The 22,369-nt window shown below is 45.0% G+C and overlaps 1 protein-coding gene across 1 annotated transcript; it reads left to right on the top strand.

The window, feature by feature from the left end:
• The first annotated feature begins 16,792 nt into the window (after positions 1–16,792).
• Positions 16,793–17,918, top strand: LOC149441686 (gastrula zinc finger protein XlCGF66.1-like). Its single transcript, XM_089657061.1, has 3 exons — positions 16,793–16,957; positions 17,449–17,640; positions 17,727–17,918. Exons 1-3 carry the CDS (start codon positions 16,793–16,795, stop codon positions 17,916–17,918), a joined length of 549 nt encoding a protein of 182 aa, XP_089513187.1.
• The last annotated feature ends 4,451 nt before the right edge of the window (positions 17,919–22,369 follow it).

Below are 22,369 nucleotides of genomic sequence, written 5' to 3'. Positions count from 1 at the left end.
CATCCATCAGGGTGGGTGCCCAAATGGTCCTGGGGAGGAATTAGCTCAGCCACAGGAGCCAGAAAGGTGCTCAATAGTGTAGTACACTGTCACAGGGGTGGATGACCTTTCACGAGTTCATGCACTACTGTTCGTGGTTATATTTATCTTGTGTAATACCATTTTACTAGTCTATATCATTTGACCAGCGCTCGCTCTATCATTTTTAAACAATGTAACTATTCTACATTATAGCTCAAACTGTGTCTCCCACAGTGGTTTAGTGGTTAGAGCTCAGAACTTACAGCACTTGGGTCATGGGTTCTAATCCCAGTCATGGCTACATCCTAAAAAATGGAGATGAATGTTACCTATGTACTGTTCTTCTGCCAATTAGGAAATGTGCAAGTTTTATGCCGTGTATATTTCATTGTAACTTTTTTCTCTTTTAAAACCATCTTCTTATACAACTTGACCCCCTCCCCCACCCCGTCATCACCTGTCCCATATGCAAATCTACGGATCACCGCCCCACTCTTTAACTATCTATTTACTGATCAAGTGAATGTGTCTCATTTTCTATCAGCTACAGCTCAGATCTCACATTATTATACAATTGCTGATTGTATCTCACCACTAGTCTGATTGAATTCACAATTCCTGGTCAGTCCCGTTCCCTGACCTCTAATAAACTTTAGGGCCAGTTCACACTACATGTGTTTCAGTTGCTTTTTCGGCATCACAAACGCACAGAAAGAAGGTTATATGGTTGTCAATGTCATAGTTCACATCAGCGCTTGCATTTTCAGTGCATTGCAGGTGCTGTAAACAAAGCTGACCACGCTGCATTGTTTCTGCACAGAACTGTACTGGAACACATTGAAACGTCCTTGAATGTACTAAAACGCACATGTCCCTAACTACATTGAATACAAAGAAAATAGAAAAAAATAAGTGGAAGGGATACAAAAATGCAATGTAAACATGTCCAAAACGCATCCAAAATGTACTGGAACACACTAAACATGCATGCCAAAAGGGCATGAAAAAAACCCATCAGGAACACATCTAGACTGTTTCTATAGTGTGAACCAGCCCTTAGGACTTGTTCACACCATTGGTGGTGCAGAAACGCATGCAAGAACACACATTTTCCAGCACAGTAAAGAAATGCAATGCCCTATGTAGATGTGCGCAGGTACCATGATGAAAACGTTGTTGCACCTACACATGTCTATTAAAAACAGCCCCATTCCCAGCCACAAATACGCATGGCACCACACTACTGTGCGGTTAGGTGCGACACACTTGGAAAATAACATAAAAATAAGCCAACATGGCTAAAACATATCTTGAAAATATGGGGACTCTGATATCCGGCGACAGTCCGTTCACCAACGAGAAGCAATTCTGCACCCTAAAACCAACATAGAGGAAAGGGATGGTCAAATTGCTGTGCTGCTTCCAAACCACCTCAGGCATGCCAGGGTCATTATGCAGGTCCTCGATGCCAGTTCTTGCCTGCGGCCACAAAATATCCACTGGCCACGAGTGAAGGTGAGTGGAGGACGTGAAGGTGGATTTCTACCAGCTTCAACCGCAAGCAGTACCACTCCTGAACAATGAGAGCAAATAATCATTGACACGTCATCATGACAGTCAATTCTCAGTGCAGGCTATCTAGAGGGTCTTTCCTTTTTAACCATTTCAAGAGTTCAAGGAAACATTCTTGGAGCATCTACTGTGTTTGGAAAGGCCAAAGGTCACCCCCTCCCCCAGGCACACTAATGCTTATGCAGGCCATAGACGGGGAGAAAAACAGCCGATTTTTCTTTTAAAAAATGAAAAATTGGTTGTTCAAGCGGCCGACGTTACCAGCAATGGTAAAAAAAAAATCGGCCGATTTTCATCCTGTCTACAGCCAGCAAAAAGTGTCTCTGCAGAGAGCTCCGCTATTTCTTTGACAGTTCCTTGACATTTATAGCGGTTGCAACAATGTATCTATTTGTATCCATTTAGGATACAGATGTTTTTATTCGGAAACAAATAGATACAATGTTGCAACCGCTGTAAATGTCAAGGAACTGTCAAAGAAATAGCGGAGCTCTCTGCAGGGACACTTTTTGCCATACTGGAATTCCTCTCATTTTTCATCCTTCTTCTTCTTCTTCTTCATCATCATCCTCTTCTTCTTCTTCATCATCATCCTCTTCTTCTTCATCATCATCCTCTGCATCATCATCCTCTTCTTCATCATCATCATCATCCTCTTCTTCATCCTCTTCTTCTTTTTCTTCTTTTTGTCTTCCTCTTGCAGGTCACTGCTCATGTGCAGATTTTTTATCAGTAAAAAATCGGCCAATTTGCCCATCATTGCCGCGAAAATCGGCCGATCGGCAAATTCGGCCGTTTTTTTTTCCAACTTTACCGAAAAAAAAAATCTGACAAAATACCGAAAAACGGCCGAACAAATAGCCCACTAACGATCCGAAAATCGGCCGATTTTATTTTCGGCCGAAAAATCGGCCAATTTTCGACCCATCTATGGCCTGCATAAGATATGGTGTGGCCCTAGGGTCAATGTGTGTTTAGAATACTTCCAAAATGCACATACAAAAACACTCCATCCAAATGCATGTTCCATGTCTATAGCATGTTAAACAGAAAAAAAATGCACTTCCATAATGTTAACATGCTAAGTAAAAGTAGACAAAATCCACATCCTTTTATTGTGGCTTCACATACATGCATTGTGGTCTAACACCGCACTCCTGGGCAAATCACATGCAATTTGTGTGCGTTGCAATTAGAGACAAACATTTTGCACACCTCAAATTGCACCGCATCCGGGCCAAAAATGTGCAGGACCCTTTTTCAGGGTATGCACATGTATTGTACTGTCCAAGGCATTGCACACTAACGCATTGCACACTAAAAATGTCAAATGCGTTAGTGTGTACAGTGCATGAGTGTAAAATGCTTTAGTGCACACTGCAGTGTACAACGCATTGCACACTGTAATACACTGTGATACCGTGTACACCCACACATTGTAGACTGTAATGCACTGTACACTATCATGCAGGATGGAGCTACGCATTGCACACTGTGATACCGTGTACACCCACACATTGTAGACTGTAATGCACTGTACACTATCATGCAGGATGGAGCTATGCATTGCACACTGTGATACCGTGTACACCCACACATTGTAGACTGTAATGCACTGTACACTGTCATGCAGGATGGAGCTACGCATTGCACACTGTGATACGCTGTCCACTGTCATGCAGAATCCAGCAACGCATTGCACACTGTAATACCATGTACACCAACACATTGTAGAATGTAATGCATTATACGCAGTATAAATGTCCAGATATTCAAAGATTAGCCATGAAGGCCTAGCTGGTTACCTATTGGGCGACCGCAGATAGCCGAATAACGCTACACTGCATCCAGGCAGCTCTGGGAGGGCGTCATATGACATCCTGGCAGAACGCGCTCTCCGTGATTGCTGTGTCCTAAGGACACAGCTGATCACGTGATGTGGTAAAGGCCAATCACAGCGGCTTTTTACCATGTGATCAGCCATGTCCAATGACACGCTGATCACCGGGAAATGCATTTGCCGGGTCTTGGCTGCACTTTCATCACGCTGTCAGAATGTGTGGAAAGTACTGCCGAGAACCAGCAGTTATCAAAGCAGGGGTCGGCCCCGATGATCAGTGCCCACCAGTGCCACCCAACAGTTCCGCCCACCTGTGGCCAGCAGTGCCACCCACCAGTGCTGCCTCATCAACGCACATCAGTGTTGTTAAATTACCAGTTTACCAAATGTTATAATATAAACAGACTTTTATTCATTATGAGCTATTTTGTGGTTTATCGAGCAAAAAGTAAAACTCACAGCAGCAAGTCAATACCACCCAAAGAAAGCTCTATTTGTCTGAAAAAACTGATACAAATTTAAGATGGGTACAATGTGGCATGACCGCACAATTGTCATTCAAAGGGTAACAGTGCAGAAAGATGAAAATTGGCCAGGACAGGAAGGGGGTAGGAGTACCCAGTAGGCAAGTGGTTAATATCATTGACCCATCAATACCCAGGAGCTAATGTACAGATAAGTAGCATGTGCACCAAGTGAGATTCTGCTAGGCCCCACCCACAACATTACAATTACCTGTCCCTCACATGTTATTAACATATTTGCAATGGCCACACTTACTGTACATATAAGGATCATCTCCTCAGTTGAGAACTGTGCTCTCGCCATGTCCAAATGCCAATAAAGTGATCAACATTTTCAACCAACACAAAACCTCCAACCACTTCTCATCCACTTACACTCCCCACAACCACTTCCGGGTGCGCGCGCACCAGATGACGGACTTCCAGGATAGCCGTTCATGCGCCATGCGGACACCTGTTTGGTGCTTATTTGTTTGCAATCACGCATTTCTATGCACGGCTATGATAGCTTTCGCAAATGTGTGTTTCTTATTGATTTGTTTTTTTTAACCTTGGCTAATATTTGTTGCCAAAGGCCAAAAATCAACAAAGTGTGGACTATTTTATTACTGTAAATCAAATTGTAGAAAACCTGTAGCTGGCTGCACAGTGAATGTGACATTCATTAGTACATAATATTGTGGTACAAGTGGGTTTTTTTTTTTTTGGTTTTGAAAAAGCCAGTTTGCACCCACTTGCATATTCACGCTCTTACAAGCTACATTTGAGCAGATTATATAAGTATACAAAGTAACTATTAAGGTTGTTCATATATTGAACATAAAATAAACACAGAAACATCGGTCAAACATTTATTGATCAAATATATCGTCATTTATTTGGTCAGCAGGAACAAGTAGGTACAGTCAATATCTTGGTGAGTCACAAAAATAGGATTGATGTGGCAAAAATAAAACACTCCTGGTCATAAGAGCTTACAATCTAAAGATACTTCTAGTGAACTGTGTGTGCTCAGGTTATAGCAGGAAACAAAGGGGAAGATGAATCAAGTAACATTTTCATGCACATAAGGTTTACTTACACAATCATTTAGTATAAAGATCCATTCACAAAAAAAAGTCTACACATCAAAATATCAAGAAAACAAAGCATGTGAAAAAAAACCCTCCCACCTCTACAAATCCCCTCCCACCTCTACAAATCCCCTCCCACCTCTACAAATCCCCTACACATACATTTGTCAGCAGGTTTGTCAGAAAAATGCATTGGAGTCTAAATAAGCAAACAAAATTAAAACAAGAGCAGATTTTAAACAAAACGATTGACATGTGTGAGGCTTTCAATGCAAAGAGAAAAAACACAATCATTGTGCAATAACACACAAACACTTTACAAGGCCAAAAATATGCCAACATTTCCAGCCCACTTCCAAACACAGCCTGAGTGGTGTCTGGGGCAATTCAGCACAAAATCTCTTCCTCCCCCAAACCACTACAAGCAAGGACTTAGTCACAAACCACCCGGCCTAGTAACAGGCCAAATCACTCCCTACTGCACATCTTTATATAAGCTAGGTTGTATTTGGAGCGTGCCAAACAAGGCCCCACACCCAATGAAGCCACACCCACCACTGACCTTAATTTGGTCAGTGAAAGTGTTTTCACCTGATGAATCCCCTTCCTACCTGCATTAACCCTTGGTATACAGGCCCCACCCCCAATGAAGGCCACACCCACCACTGTCAGTGAAAGTGTTTTCACCTGATGAATCCCCTTCCTACCTGCATTAACCCTTGGTATACAGGCCCCACAAATCAGAAAGATATATACAGTGAAATGTACGTGTGCAGCATACAACAGAACATTGAGCAGGGATGTGAAAGGGAACCCCAATTGGAACCGTTATTGCTACTATGGTCACAATTCCCTCCAGATTCTCCCATGAGGTAAGACAGTCACATGACCACATCTTGTATGCAATACTGAAAATGACAAATCGATTTGACTAGTATGGTGAATTTCCCATCAATTGGTAAAACACTCCAGAAATCAAACATCACCAAACATTACACTCTGGGCAAAGCTGATTTACAAATCCTGCGACTTACAGTAAAGTTGACCATTTCAATGCAATTTTCAAGACATCTGACACAGATCTCTATGCAAATTGCCCCTAAAGTAGTACATGTACTACTATAGAAATCAGTGTTTGAAACGCACCCATGTGGTCGCTCTAATAGCAGACAATAGGGTGCGACTTTGCAGACGATTTACAACTTGCATATTGTGCAAATCACATGCCAAGTCCCACTCAATGAGCACGCTATTGGAGCGTTCATATTGTTGTGGTTCAAACTTGGTTGGAGCCGCAAGTAATAATAGAGTAATGAATACACTACTTTTCATGCAATTTGCTGAGAGATCGATGTCGATTGTCTTGCAAATTGCACTGGAAATCACCATGTACCCTAACTTTGAAATCATGCAACTTCTATGCAAGTCACATGATGTGACTGTGGTGTCAATAACACCACTTAGAAATCTGCTTTAATGTGACCGGGTAGCCCCCAGTAACATTGTTTGCGATTGCCATGCAATTGGCATTACAGGCGACTTGCAAATCGTAGACCAAGTCGCACCCTATTGGCCACTGTAGGCTCTGTTCACATCCAATTGGATTGTGAACTCGTGCAACTTCACTGTAAGTTGGGCAATTGCCGCATCGGTTTAGATGTGACAGTGGTGTTAGCCCCCAGTAACATTGGGTGCAATTTGCCATGCAAAGGGCAAGTTGCTGGCCATGCCAATCGCATGACAAGTCGCATCCAGGGTGTGCAATTTCAGGTGTGATTTGTGAATTGACATGGTACCTGATATTGGATATAATGAATGTGAATGTGAGTGTATTAACATACAACATTTGTTGCAGCGAGAGTTCAAAGGTATTTGAGAATTGTGGCCATTTATTAGCAATTTAACATCTAGACTCAAATAGAAATCGCAATGCTTCACACAATTGAAAACACAACTAGTTAGTAATTCTCTAGAAAACACAGTAAAATTGGCAACTTAAAGAGTAATTTTCAATTGCATATAGTGTGAGCGAAGCAGGAAAATCAACAAAGGAAATAAATCTTTGAAGGCGTGCGGTACCTGCCTGCTGGGATAAGGGTCTGCTATGCATTTGGGGGAAAAATGCACGCCAGGATTTGTGACAAGTTTGATGTGTGGATTCACCAACCGAGTCTTTTCTCTCTCGCTCACTCTTCTGAATGTCTCTCTTTATCACTCCTCAGTATGTATCTCTCGCTCACTCTTCTTCGTCTCACTGGCTCGCTCTTCTCTCTCGCTCACTCTTCTTCGTCTCACTGGCTCGCTCTTCTCTCTCGCTCACTCTTCTTCGTCTCACTGGCTCGCTCTTTTCTCTCGCTCACTCTTCTGAATGTCTCTCTTTATCACTCTTCATATGTATCTCTCGCTCACTCTTCTTCGTCTCACTCTTCTCTCTCTCTGTCAGCTCTTTGCTTGCCAAATCCTTCACAAAAGTGGGTGGAGTGTAAACCATCATTATCAAATCTATTAGTGATTCAGGCCCTTATCTTATACCATTGTATGACATTCACATAAGGTGCAGCTTTGAAGGTGTTTCAACAGACAAGGCCTCATTCTAATTCACATTTTAGGGATCATTTAGACAGAATGCAAAGATGTTGCCAGAACATGTATGTGAAGACAGCCACACACGGAGATCATGCTACTACCTCGCCGGGGTTGGGATTCGAACCGACAACCCTAGAGTTGTGAGGCAGTAGTGCTAACCACTAACCCACGGAGCTACATTGCTAATCCAGCCTGTATTTCTGTGCTGTGAATCAATCTTAGGTCCCTGGGCAAGGTCAGTTTAACTACCAGATATCTCCAATGTGACACAAATGTTGTGCTATGTTGCCAATTCACATGTATGTTGGTTCTATGTATCCCAATACAAAGGATTGCAATACTAATACAGGCGTACCTCGGTTTACCAACGCCTCAGGGAACGTCATATTTGGGGTACAAATGCCAAACCATTTCAGTTAATTGGTCTGTTTACAAATGTTTGAATAATTTGGTATGGGCATGTGGCCTGGTATGGTTCAGGAGGGGGGGAGGCGCTCGCTCGTCCCCCCCCCCCCTTTCCTGACCTGCCGGGCTGCATGCTCGGATAAGTATGTGTTATGGATTTTGGGGGGTACCCCATGCTGTTTTTTATTTAATTTCAGCGTGGAGGTACCCTTTAACATCCATACGAGACCCGAAGGGCTTAGTATGGATGGGAGGGGGGACCCCACGCCAGTTATTTAAAGAACTGTTTATAAATCACTGCAATACTTTGACATTCAACTGTCAGTGGGGAAATCCGCCGACAGCTGAAACATGAGCGCTGCATTGGTTTTCACTACTAAAACGCCGCATGAGTTGATAACATAACTCATGCGGGATTGTAGGAGCGACAGCCATGAGTTAATGTTTCATCTGTCAGCGGGGTTCCCCACTGACAGCTGAATGTAAAATAATTCCCTTTATTGCATAAATAATAGAAAAAAAGCGTGGGTCCCCCCTCCCATCTGTACCAAGCCCTTCGGATCTAGTATGGATATTAAGGGGGAACTCCACGTCGAAATGTAAAAAAAAAAACAGCGTGGGTCCCCTCAATATCCATACCAGACCCTTATCCAAGCATGCAGCCCGGCAGGTCAGGGAAGGGGGGGGGGACGAGCGAGCACCCCCCCTCCTGAACCATACCAGGCCACATGCCCTCAACATGGGGGGGGTGCTTTGGGGCAGGGGGGGCTCCCCCCCCAAAGCACCTTGTCCCCATGTTGATGAGGACAAGGGCCTCTTCCCCACAACCCTGGCCGGTGGTTGTGGGGATCTGCGGGCGGGGGGCTTATCAGAATCTGGAAGCCCCCTTTAACAAGGGGGCCCCCAGATCCCGCCCCCCCCCTACGTGAATGATTCTGCGGTACACGGTCCGCAGACTCATTCACAAAAAAACTAAGTGTGGTGTAAAAAAAACACAGTACAGGGTCTTTGACAAGTCCTTTATTAAAACAATGTCCCCTGAAGTAGATCCAACGTCAATCGCGGCGGCGGCAGGGACCTGAAAAAAAAAATAAAAGTTCCGCTCCCGTCGGAGGCTTCCAGCCTAGTGAAGAAGAGGCTAGCTGACAGTTCTTATATAGGTATGGGGCGGGGCCAGCCGGGGACATCATCTGAGTGACCCGCCCCATGTCACATGCTTGCTGTTCCCGGCTGGCCCCGCCCCATACCTATATAAGAAATGTCAGACTGTCTCCTGCATTCAGCTAGTTAGCCTCAGTGGAGAGACAGGGTGACATTTCTCAAATAGGTAAGGGGCGGGGATGATGTGCCCGGCTGGCCCCGCCCCATACCTATATAAGAACTGTCAGCTAGCCTCTTCTTCACATCGCTGGAAGCCTCAGACTGGAGCGGAACCTTTTTTTTTTTTTCCTTTTTTCGGGTCCCTGCCGCCGCCGCCGTGATTGACGTTGGATCTACTTCGGGGGACATTGTTTTAATACAGGACTTGTCAAAGACCCTGTACTGTGTTTTTTTTACACCACACTTAGTTTTTTTGTGAATGAGTCTGCGGACCGTGTACCGCAGAATCATTCACGTAGGGGGGGGGGGCGGGATCTGGGGGCCCCCTTGTTAAAGGGGGCTTCCAGATTCTGATAAGCCCCCCGCCCGCAGACCCCCACAACCACCGGCCAGGGTTGTGGGGAAGAGGCCCTTGTCCTCATCAACATGGGGACAAGGTGCTTTGGGGGGGGGAGCCCCCCTGCCCCAAAGCACCCCCCCATGTTGAGGGCATGTGGCCTGGTATGGTTCAGGAGGGGGGGGGCGCTCGCTCGTCCCCCCCCCCCTTTCCTGACCTGCCGGGCTGCATGCTCGGATAAAGGTCTGGTATGGATATTGAGGGGGACCCACGCTGTTTTTTTTTTAAATTTCAGCATGGAGTTCCCCCTTGATATCCATACCAGACCCGAAGGGCTTGGTATGGATGAGAGGGGGGACCCACGCTGTTATTTTTATTTTATTTTTTTTTATTGCGGACCTTTATTTTTACATTCAGCTTTCAAAATAAATTTTATCTAGACCTTCAAAATAAGTAAAATCATTACAGAAATAATTATAAAGGATAAGAAACAAAAATATAATCACTAAAACGAAGGAAATCTAATTAGATTACATGAAGATATGCTTAATGCTGTTTATTAAACACAATAGTCGCGACCGAGTGCCGGCTGTCAGAGGAATCCACACACAGGAGACGTGACCGAGTGCCGGCTGTCAGAGGAATCCACACACAGGAGACGTGACCGAGTGCCGGCTGTCAGAGGAATCCACAATCAGATTCACTATTAGTCAGTGGCTAAAAAGCAAACGCCCATGGCAGAGGACTAAAATGTGTTCTGCACATGCTCAGTTCTATCTGCCAAAGACACTGCACGGGCATCTAGATTTTTACTGTGTCGATTTCCTTGAGAAAAACGTTTTTTAACACATTCTTAATTTTTTTGGAAATAGCAGATATTGTTTAAAGTGAAGTCCTGATATTTGGCAAAGCAAATTTCTAAGTGAACGTCTCTGCAGTGATTTTTCATGGTGTTAGACGTGCTTCTTAGCAAGTCTGCTTTTGTGAGTCTGATTCCGGGCGTGTGTCTTTTTGTGAATTAGATTGGGCATCTGCTTATGGGCTCTGCTCAATAGTGAATTAGGTTGCAGGGTCAAAAATGGACGGACGCCCATGAAAATTGGGCTTAAGCCCATAAATATGCGCCCACGCCCAATAGTGAATCAGGGCCTTTGTGTCCACCTTCAAAAAGACATTTCAACAAACTCTCCCCATCCCTCAGGCCGGCCCCCTTAGTGAGACTGCAGAGACAGATGACATCTGCGTACTGCAGCAGGACTGACCCATAGTCCGGTGTCCACCCCCTCAGAGTGACCTGGAGAACAGTTGAGTAGACTACAGAAAAATCTACAAAAAACCCCGAGGCATGAAACAGAAAACAAAAATGGGCTGTGTCTCTGCATCAACAAGGACGCTAAAAAATGCATTTGCTAAATCAATTATTGAAAAACATTCAGCATCAGACGGTATGGCTGTAAAAAAGACGGAATGTCAAACACCAACAGAACAATGTTTTGTAACACAGTCAATGTCCTCTATTTCCAAACATTTAATTATTAACGTGTCTCCTACAGTGAGAAATGGATATTGCTTGGACTGTGTTTGGTTCTACCTGCCCTTCCAGGACTGAAAATTTTATCTATTCCTGCTTTATTTGCCAAGTCTACTAATAGGGACCCTGATATCTCTTTTAATCCTTCAGCAAAAAAGTTTCCTCATTCTGTGTGGAATCAGGAATTCCTTGGGTGGGGGTTCAAGTTGGTCTTCCACCGCGTCCTGGACTGGGACGGTGGATGGGGCTGTGGGTTGGAATTGCTGCTGTGCTGCAATAGCTACAAGGAAAAATTCACGTCCTCTTTGGAGAAGGAAAGATATATTCTGACAGTACGGAGCTGACAGTACGGAGCGGGTCTAGTAACACATAACCACTTATCACTCTCACCAAAAGATAGACAATAAGAACTTAAATATTGACTCTATTTCAATTACTTTGACCCGTTCACTTACCAACCAGGTTCACTTATTTGCATAAACAAATTATCTTATTACTCTATGCATTTGATAGTAGAAGCAAAGAAAAGGAAGTTGGTTACCCTCAACAGACTAGTCAAGACTCTGTAATTATACCTAGACCCCGTCTAGATATTTCAAATGTAGACCCCGTCTACATAAATCACCTTTCCTTATCTGAGTCTCCCGGAGACTCAATGAAGTATTCCCGGAATACTCCTGTCACAGTTCAGAGATCGAGAGTTAAGTCAGAGTCCACGGACAGCCGGACAGACAGACAGATTTTGTATATCTTACCGGGTGACCGCCAACGGGTTGACCTCCCAATCTCGGTGGGACCTCCAATTGAAAGGTTGTCCATAGCCCCTGGCTATCAGTCTTTATAGTCGGTTTCAGGTACGGACGCGTCGGGGAGATTGACTTCATCTCAGAAGAGAAAGACATACACACAGTGATAGGTGAAATTAATCTCTCAAGTTTATTAGCGGGAAGAAAATTAATATAAAAGAAAAAAAAGAAAGGTGGGGGCACAGAGTATCAAAAAGCTGAGTTGTCAGTAATTGATTGGCTGAATACAAAAAGACAAACATTGACGTCAATTCTAAAAAGTGATGAGAAGCGGAGTTTCACTTTCCCAGGAATAAAAGTTTCTTCATTGTTTTAAAACACTTATACTTCTATATGTAGAAAATAATAAACTTTAGACACAGAATGAGTGACTATAGGCAATCTCCCTGAGATTTCTTAGTCTCCCTGAGACAATTTTACTAACACTCCCGGAGTGTTCTGCTCCCAGAGCATATATTGGCTTAAATGGATATCGGACTAATCAGAGCCTCCCAGTTTCCTTGTATCCAACTTGTACAGGTTATATAGAAAATAATTCTACTTACCGGACAAGTGGATGGTCACTGAGCGGGTGATGCCGATATCCCGGACGAGCCCCCAAAACTGTTGGTTCTATTGACCCTTAGACCCCTGGTCTAAGTTCTCTGTCACTCGTTCTGTCTCCTCAGGCCTGGAGAAGCATTGGTTACAAGTAATCACACATGAGACCGTCTTATAAGTAACCAAAAACTTCTAATTTATTCCACAACGAAAGCTCTCTTATATAGTACAATATAGCGTGCAAGTGGGAATACAAGCATTTACGTCAATCCTGAATAATGATGAGAAGCAAAATTTAAGGAATGTCTATAATATTACATAAAAACTTATCTGCTTCATACAATAGAATCTGGCTAGATACTTTTCAAGGCTGTGAACATGATCTTTCTCAGGCATTTGTAATTAGTTATAAGTAACAAACAATTATTTTCTCATGGAACAGAAATATTTGACATTTAATTGTATCATGACAGAAACAGGTGCTTGTTAATACAAAGAAATAATTGGATACTATCACCGTCTCTACCAAGGCTAAGCTAAGATAAAAGATAGAAGAATTTTGTGAGTATAGTTCTGTAATACATAACTGACATAGCATATTTTCATTAACTCATTCTGGTTATAATACAAAACAATTAATCAACATGGAATATAAAATGGAGTGGGGAAAACAAAATGACAGACCTAAAAGACATAGATTTCCCTTCAGTTGCATAAGAGTTAGGTTTATTGTTTCTTACTTTTTTAGTTCTTTTCGATCTTCCCTGGTATCTCTGTAAGGTAGATACAATGCAGGAATGTTATTAGGGGATGTTTCCTGGGGCTGTAGTTCCTCTGAACTCCACAAGATGGTGATCTTATTTCTCCCCAGACAGGACTTCTCCATGGAATACAGACAGGAAGTGATGTCAGGTACAGACAGGCCATTCCGAGAGGTGAGTTGGGAGGAAGCAGATCAGAGATGTTGGTGGACGTGGCAGCAGAGGAGGTAATAAGATGTTATTTCCTATTTACACCCAGTAACCCCCCGTCATGTCCATCCTTTTCCTCCATAGTCCTGTCCATCCTCTTCCTCCATAGTCCTGTCCATCCTCTTCCTCCATAGTCACGTCCGTCCTCTTCCTCCATAGTCCTGTCCGTCCTCTTCCTCCATAGTCCTGTCCGTCCTCTTCCTCCATAGTCACGTCCGTCCTCTTCCTCCATAGTCATGTCCGTCCTCTTCCTCCATAGTCATGTCCGTCCTCTTCCTCCATAGTCACTGTGACGTCTTTTATCTCCAGCAGATGATGACACACACATATATAGTGTGGGAACCCAGATGAACCCCTTCAGGGGCAGAACATTCCCCCACTTCCGGGGCCGGAACATTCTCCTCATTGTGGAGATAAATTCTAGTAATATGGTCCTCTAAACAAACAGCACTGACAATAAATAGACAAGACAAGGACCATCCTGACCATACATGGCCTACAAAGGACAATGATGACACTACACAGGCAGCCAATGGGCAATCATTACACTATGCAGCCAACACAATGATGGAGTGCCGGGGTCAGGAGTATGGAGCATAGAGCCCCTTACATTGCTGCTCAGGAGGAAGGAAACATTCCTTTTTAACAGAGAATGTATATAAATCTGAGGTGCTTTTAGGAATATCTGGGGGTTAAAAAATAAATGGGGCTTTATAGCGACTAAAACATTTAATATGTGTAACATTGTTCTGTTTATCTCCTCCTCCCCTCCCCCGCCTGTCTCCAGCACTGCACCCGGGGACTAGCAGGGAGGGGAGATTCCTTGCAGTGTAATGAGAACCGATTGGCTGCTCCTCAGGAAAGGGGAGTGTCCAGCTTATCCTTTTTCCCTTTCACTCCCAGAGCCATTTTTGCATTTTTTGCACATTTAAAAAATCATTTTAACCTGAAGATGACACAAAACCCCCAAAATATCAATTTTCTGAAAGTAGAGACTTTAGAGAATAAAATAGCGGCAATTCTATTTTTTTATGTCACAAAATATTATCACAAAGTCTAGGAAATGCCAAATTTCACTAAAAAATATACTTAAGTTAATTTCAGGGCACAAAAAAGCAATAAATGACCCATTTATGTGTAAAAATATAAAAGCCGAGGTTGCAGCGAGTAAATAGATATCCAACATGTCAAACCTTAAGTTGTGTGTGCTGAAATGGTGACAACCTTTAGTTCCCGGTATTATCTATAGGGGACACATTTATAGCCCCTTCTAGGTCATCAGTATAGAGTACGGAGGAGGTCTGCTCCTAGAATTATCCTCTCATTCTGGTGTGACCGGCGATATGTAACGTGTATCACAATCAATGTTATCACGTGTAGGCGCTCCAGCGTGTGCTCTTACCTTTGGGTGTGCATATATGTGGGGGTGGGGTGGCCTTAACATTTTTTAAAGGGAGGAGTTATGTACTTGGTTGTAACTTTAATTCTTTGCATTTAAAAAAAACATTTTTACTTAAGGGGACAAAGTCCTCTATGAGAGGACTTTTGATGACAGGTTCTCTTTATTGAGACATCCAGGGTCTAAAAGACCCCCAATGTCTCCCCTGTACTCCATTGGATGTAATGTAGAGCACATCGCACCGCATTACATTCTTTGCCGGCCTCAATGGTCGGGAAATCTGTCATAACGTCACTTCTGGGTCAGGACAAGAAGGGAGTGAATGTGTCCGCTCTCCTCCATCCCCTCTACTCTCCGACACCCGCTGACCCGGGCCCACAGATGGGCAAGCAGAGCCGGGGAAGCATAGTAGGTACAGGAGAGGTTCACACACACGGGGTGGCAGAGGCTGGCACCTGAAAGGAGAGCCCTGCGGCTTGCCCTCAGCAGGGATAAAGATTAAACACAATACTTGCCCGGCACCCAGAACTACATATCCCGGGCGTCGGGTGATGTAAAGTGACCATCCCTGCATGATGAGCCGACATTGACCTCACAGCACTGCCTCAGAGCAAACTAGTCATAGGAAGGATCAGATTTATCATTCCTTGTCTGCAGATCTAATACTCATCAAAACCAGTTCAGAGACCAAACAAACCCAACAGAGAAAAGGGGCCCCGGACCTCAAAATTGTAGTAAACACTAAACAGTCCAAACAAAATGTCTTCCCATGAGGGGAGTAGTTCTTCAATGTCCAGCAACCCTCCTATTCCCCCCTCACATCCACATCCTATTATTGTGTGACCAATACCATCCAAATCATTCTTACTTTCATTTCCCAAAGTTATCCGTCTACAAGGAGACCTGTATAGATCACATGATGGCACCAATGAGGATGGAGGAGGACCGGAGTCACATGACTGAGAAGATACTAAACCTCACCCTGGAGATCATCTACCTGCTGACCGGAGAGGTGAGGTGGATTCTGGGAGGTCACATAACATCACTCTCATCTCTATTAATAAAACACAGACCTGACCGGAGAGGTGAGGAGGATTCTGGGAGGTCACATGACATCACTCATCTCTGTTAATAAAACACAGACCTGACTGGAGAGGTGAGGAGGATTCTGGGAGGTCACATGACATCGCTCTCATCTCTATTAATAAAACACAGACCTGACCGGAGAGGTGAGGAGGATTCTGGGAGGTCACATGACATCACTCTTATCTCTATTAATAAAACACAGACCTGACCGGAGAGGTGAGGAGGATTCTGGGAGGTCACATGACATCACTCTTATTTCTATTAATAAAACACAGACCTGACCGGAGAGGTGAGGAGGATTCTGGGAGGTCACATGACATCACTCTCATCTCTATTAATAAAACACAGACCTGACCGGAGAGGTGAGGAGGATTCTGGGAGGTCACATGACATCACTCTTGTCTATTCTGGTCAATAGACCATTTTATTTTTGCACACATTTAGATGATGTCAGGTGATTGATGTTTTATTTGTCTCCTGATCTGTAGGATTATGTTGTAAAGAAGAAGTCTAGTGGGGAGCCAATCTCAGGAGGATGGAGCAGAACCCAGAGCCTCACCATGGTGCCTCCATCTCATTCTCTGATACCTGAGAGGGAGAAAGAGCAGAAGATTCTGGAACTGACCACCATGATGGTCCATCAGCTGACAGGAGAGGTGAGCGGTGCCGGGAATTCTGGGACATTCTCCAGTAACAGACAAGGGATGTGTCTGGATGGTGACTGTATCATTGTGTGTGTCAGGTTCCTATAAGGTGTCAGGGTGTCACTGTCTATTTCTCCATGGAGGAGTGGGAGTATTTAGAAGGACACAAGGACCTCTACAAGGACGTCATGATGGACAATCAGCAGACTTTGGGTTTTGTGAAGATTGTAAGGAAGGAATTTCCCCGGAATGAGACGATATTGAAGCTCACCCTGGAGATCCTCAGCCTGCTGACTGGAGAGGTGAGTGTAATGAAGGGGTTAAATCTGACTTGGCTGTACACTGGGAGGGATTCAGAGTCACTTGAAGTCTTCTGATGTTCTGTAATCAATAACGACATCCACACAAGTACTATGAATACATAAAGTGTCCGGACTCTGTGAGATTTGGTTATAGCACAAGATGGCGGCATTGGTTATAGAAGAGAACAATCTCAGCTTTCGTCCAATCAGAGAGACCCATGATTACCAGCATGCCACGCCCACTGACCACAAATCCATGGGTGACATTTCCTGGTGGGTCAGTGAGCCTTACTAGTAAACCATTAGTGACTCTATTATATGACTTCTAGAAGGAGCTATAAATCTGACCCCATTGTCATCATATCATTGGATGGAGATGTCTGTCCTTTGCTGAGTCGGCACATTGTGGCCAATCCCTGGAGAATAAATCTAGAGCTGACCATAGAAGTGAGGGATTATGGGAGAGTGAGATTTATCTTTGTATCACACAGAACTGTACAGGAGTCATGAAGAAATCTACCGACAATGACACCAGAAGGAGATCTCATCGTATGACCACAAGATCCTCGAGAATCCAGAATCCCATCAACATCCCCCCACCTCCATCCCTGATCCCTACCAGACAGAAGACACAGAAGATTCTAGAAGTCACCAAGAAGATGATGGAGCTGCTGACAGGAGAGGTGAGCGGTGCCGGGAATTCTGGGACATTCTCCAGTAACAGACAAGGGATGTGTCTGGATGGTGACTGTATCATTGTGTGTGTCAGGTTCCTATAAGGTGTCAGGGTGTCACTGTCTATTTCTCCATGGAGGAGTGGGAGTATTTAGAAGGACACAAGGATCTCTACAAGGACGTCATGATGGACAATCAGCCGCCCCTCACATCACCGGGTAAGAGGAGACTTTATTGTAAAGGAGAGAGCAGTACGGAGGATCCACCTAGATCCCCCATCATCTGATAAACACATAGAAACAATGGATTCAGTCAGTGTGTGTGTTTCCTACAGATGGATCCAGTCATGGGAACCCACCAGAGAGATGTCCCCGTCCTCTGTATTCCCGGGATTCCACACAGGAAGGTCACACCATCCCTCACCATCATCAGGTAGATGATGACAATTATTGGTAGTTGTGATTTATACACAGCATGTTTGTTACAATGAATGTTTTATTATATCTTTCAGAGTGGAATCCTCGGGGATGAGAATATTGATGTTAAAGAAGAGTATAAAGAGGAGGATGAGGAGTATGGAGTGATGGAGGAGTTTTCAGAAGGACACAAGGATATGATGGAGCCACCTAATACCAGGAACCCACCAGAGAGATGTCCCCGTCCTCTGTATTCCTGGGATTCCACACAGGAAGGTCACACCATCCCTCCCCATTGCAAGGTTGGTGGGATGGAGAATCTAGAACATGGACTTGTAGAGACTATGGGCTCCAATCACAAAGCGGTATCTTCCCGTATCCCAGTATGTAGTAAGATGCTGCATTCTGTTTTTTAGTAGTGAATCCTGCGGGTAATTTACCACTGGTGTCCTTAGCAACACTTGTAAATAGCTTGTTAAGGAGAGGGCAGCCGCCAGTGTCCCCAACAACCAGTAAACAAGGAGCGGACGGCCGCCAAGTTCCCCGCTGACAGCTGTGACAGGTCTGGTATGGATTTTGAGGGGAACCCTGATGCCAAAATAATAAAATGAAATGCATGGTTTCCCCTCCAAACTCAATACCAGACCCTTAGTGAGTGCCCACCTTCCTCCTGAACCATACCAGGCCACATACCCTCAACATGAGGTAGGTGCTTCAGGGCAGGGGCACTCTATCCTACCAAAAGCACCTTGTCCCCATGGTGATGGGGACAAGGGTCCTTCCCCACAACCCTGGGCAGTGGTTGTGGGTGGGGGGCTTATTGGAATCTGGAAGCCACCTTTAACAAGGAGGCCCCCAGATCCCGGCCCCCCACAATGTGAAAGTGTGGAGTACATAGTACCCCTATTCATTCACCAAAAAAAAGTGGTTTAAAAAAACACTGGAAGTAATTTTTGATAAAACAAAAATAAAGAACAATATCCCCTGATGTAGATCCATCGATGATCCAATCACGATACTCGCTGTCATTGCCTTCTTGTGACATCACCAATACAACATGCCCCGGTCAGTGACGTCACCAATACAACATGCCCTGGTCAGTGATGTCACCAATACAACATGCCCCGGTCAGTGATGTCACCAATACAGCATGCCCCGGTCAGTGACGTCACCAATACAACATGCCCCGGTCAGTGACGTCACCAATACAACATGCCCCGGTCAGTGATGTCACCAATACAACATGCCCCGGTCAGTGACATCACCGAGTGGCACCGCCCCTTAGTATATTTAGTGGCAGGAGGCAGCAGAGCTGTCAGACAGAGGGGAGTCTTCATTGGGAGCGGAGCTTTTCTTTCCGAGTCAGCGGTGACAGCGAGCATCGTGATTGATGATGGATCTACACCGGGGGGACATTTTGCTTTAGTTTTGCTTTTTTAATAAAGGACTTGTCAAAAACTGCCTGCTGTATTTAACAGAATACTTTTTTGGGGTGAATAATTAGGGGTACCATGTACACCATACTCATTCACATGGGGTGAGGGATCTGAGGGCCCCCTTGTTACATTTTGTAAGTCCTCTGCCTGCAAACCCCCACAGCCACTAGCCTGGGTTGTGGGGAAGACTCCCTTATCCCCATCAACATGGACAAGGTGCTATGAGGGAGCAAAGTCTCCCCCCGCCCCAGAGCATCCACTCCATGTTAAGGGCACGTGACCTGGTATGTTTCAGGAGGGGGGTCGCTTGCTCATCCCCCCTTTTCCTGACCTGCCAGCAGCATGCTCTCAGATAGGGGTCTGGTATGTATTTCTTTCATTTTGGAAAGGAGTCCCCCTCAAAATCCATACCAGACCCCAGGGGGGGACCCTACAACATTTTCTTAACCACTTGCCGACCGCGCATAGCCGAAAGACGGCTTCACCGCGGCCGGCCAGTTCTGAGTGGACGTCATATGACGTCCTCCCAGAACGCGCTCTCCTGCGTGCCCCAGGGGGCGCGCACCCGGCGATCTCCGTGATCGCTGTGTCCTACGGACACAGCTGATCACGTGATGTGGTGAAAGGCCGATCCCACCGGCCTTTTACCACGTGATCAGCGGTGTCCAATGACACGCTGATCACAGGAAAATGCAAGTGCCGGTTCTCGGCTGCACTTTCCTCACGCTGTCAGATCGTGAGGAAAGTACTGCCGAGAACCGGCAGTTGTCAGAGCGGGGATCGGCACCGATCATCAGGGCACTGATGATCAGTGCCCTGATGATCGGTGCCCAGCAGTGACCCCCGCAAGTTCCGATCAGCAGTGCGCCCACTAGCCCCGCCCACCCATTCCCAGCAGTGCCCCCACCTGTGTCCAGCAGTGCCCCCACCTGTGCCCAGCAGTGCCCCCACCTGTGCCACTCTGCAGTGCCACCTACCTGTGCCCAGAAGTGCCACCTACATGTGCCCAGCAGTGCCACCCACCTGTGCCCACCAGTGCCACCCACCTGTGCCCACCAGTGCCACCCACCAGTGCTGTCCACCAGTGCCACCCACCAGTGCCACCCACCAGTGCTGCCAGTCAGTGCCCAGGGGTTGTGCCAGTCAGTGCCGCCAGTCAGTGCCCAGAAGTGATGCCAGTCAGTGCCGTCTATCAGTACCCATCATCAGTGTCACCTATCAGTGCCGCCTATCAGTGCTGCATATCAGTGCCGCCTATCCGTGACCCCTAATTAGTGCTGTCTATCAGTGCCGCCTATCCGTGCCACCTCATTAGTACTGCCTATCAGTGCCCTTTAGTGATGCCTATCAGTGCCGCCTATCAGTGCCGCCTATCAGTGCCCATCAGTGTCGCCTCATCAACGCAAATCAGTGAAGGAGAAAAAATACCTGTTTGAAAAATTTTATAAAAGAAACAAATAAACTTTTTTTTTTTTTCAAATTTTTTGCACTTTTTTTAATTTATAGCGCAAAAAGTAAAGCGCCCAGTGGCGATTAAATACCACCAAAAGAAAGCTCTATTTGTGAGAAAAAAATGATCAAAATTTCATATGGGTACAATGTTGCATGACCGCGCAATTGTCAATCAAAGTGCGGCAGCGCTGAAAGCTGAAAATTGGCCTGGTAAGGAAGGGGGTATAAGTGCCTGGTAGGCAAGTGGTTAATATTTTGTTGCCGGTAATTTTTTTTATTTTTTTTTTTTAGCGGTTGGTTAGGACGCAGCGGCCGCTCGCTCCCTAACAACCATGTTGTCTACTGGTTGTTAAGGATGCCAGCGGCCGCCCACTCTTTACCAAGCAGTACACATTTCCTGAATGCCGCATGTCTCCACCACTAATTAATGACCGCATGCATTTCATTCTTTATTTCCTTCTGTGAATGTAACGCCTGTTCATGCGGTATTTACTGAGCGTGTTCAGTGTTTGTGGTCAATACCGCAACACGGGATAGGAAATGGACAGTTTCAGGATGGCATGCGGTATTTAGGGGAAATGTACCCACATATCACATGTGATCTGCTTCTGTGAAGGGAGACAATGTGTGGATTTTGTGTGTGATGTCACAATCATAAATCTTACATTTTACAGATGATATTTTCTCTCATTTCCTTGATTTAGAGTGGAGATCCAATCGATATAGAATTTGAGGTGAAAGCAGAAGAAGAAGAGGCGTATGTGAGGGATGATCAGCAGTCTATGGAGGAGGATGGAATAACGGGGACATTTATAGAGGAGGACACTCCTACAGAGATCAGCACAGGTGGGTCATGAACACTAAATCCATTCCTCCACCCATACTGCTCACTGATTGGTCCAGAGTAGAGTCAACACTTGGCAATATCAGTCTGTAAGACACAATTTAAATATCTAGACTGGATTTTTGGAGATTCTGGGGTTCAGCTGGCTGCAAAATGTTAAGTTTTCACCATTAGCATTAACCTAGGCACCTGGGGTGTGTGCTTTGAGTCTTCTTCCCCATTCCCGGGTCTAGTAAGATCTCTGACAGAACAATTCTCCCAGGGTTCCTTGCTCTGTGGTCTGCTGGCTGTGCCGGGTGGAGGGATATGTCTGTAGTGTCTCAGACCCAAGTCACTGAGTGCAGTCTCAGGAGATGGGAGGCAGCGGTGTGGGATCTCTGCAACTTGTCTACAGTAAACATTTAATGTTCCACTGATTACTTAATATCAATATTATGAACCCTGACCCTTACACTGTATAATTTATATTGTACATTACATACTCCTGACCCCTGCACTATATACTCTATGTTGTACATTACATACTCCTGACCCCTGCACTATATACTCTGTTGTACATTACATACTCCTGACCCCTGCACTATATACT

Source organism: Staurois parvus, unplaced genomic scaffold (assembly GCF_062004578.1).
Source record: "Staurois parvus isolate SC_StPar_1 unplaced genomic scaffold, SC_StPar_1.0 ptg000960l, whole genome shotgun sequence".
Lineage (NCBI taxonomy): Eukaryota > Metazoa > Chordata > Amphibia > Anura > Ranidae > Staurois > Staurois parvus.
This window is presented reverse-complemented; position numbering and strand designations above follow the sequence as displayed.

What these genes read in the sequence shown, in the direction of transcription:
- LOC149441686 (XM_089657061.1), top strand. Translation starts at nt 16,793, where the DNA reads ATGGAGGAGTGGGAGTATTTAGAAGGACACAAGGACCTCTACAAGGAC. An exon ending in TCAGCCTGCTGACTGGAGAG is followed by an intron (nt 16,958 to 17,448) that starts GTGAGTGTAATG and finishes TGTATCACACAG; the next exon opens with AACTGTACAGGAGTCATGAA. An exon ending in TGGAGCTGCTGACAGGAGAG is followed by an intron (nt 17,641 to 17,726) that starts GTGAGCGGTGCC and finishes TGTGTGTGTCAG; the next exon opens with GTTCCTATAAGGTGTCAGGG.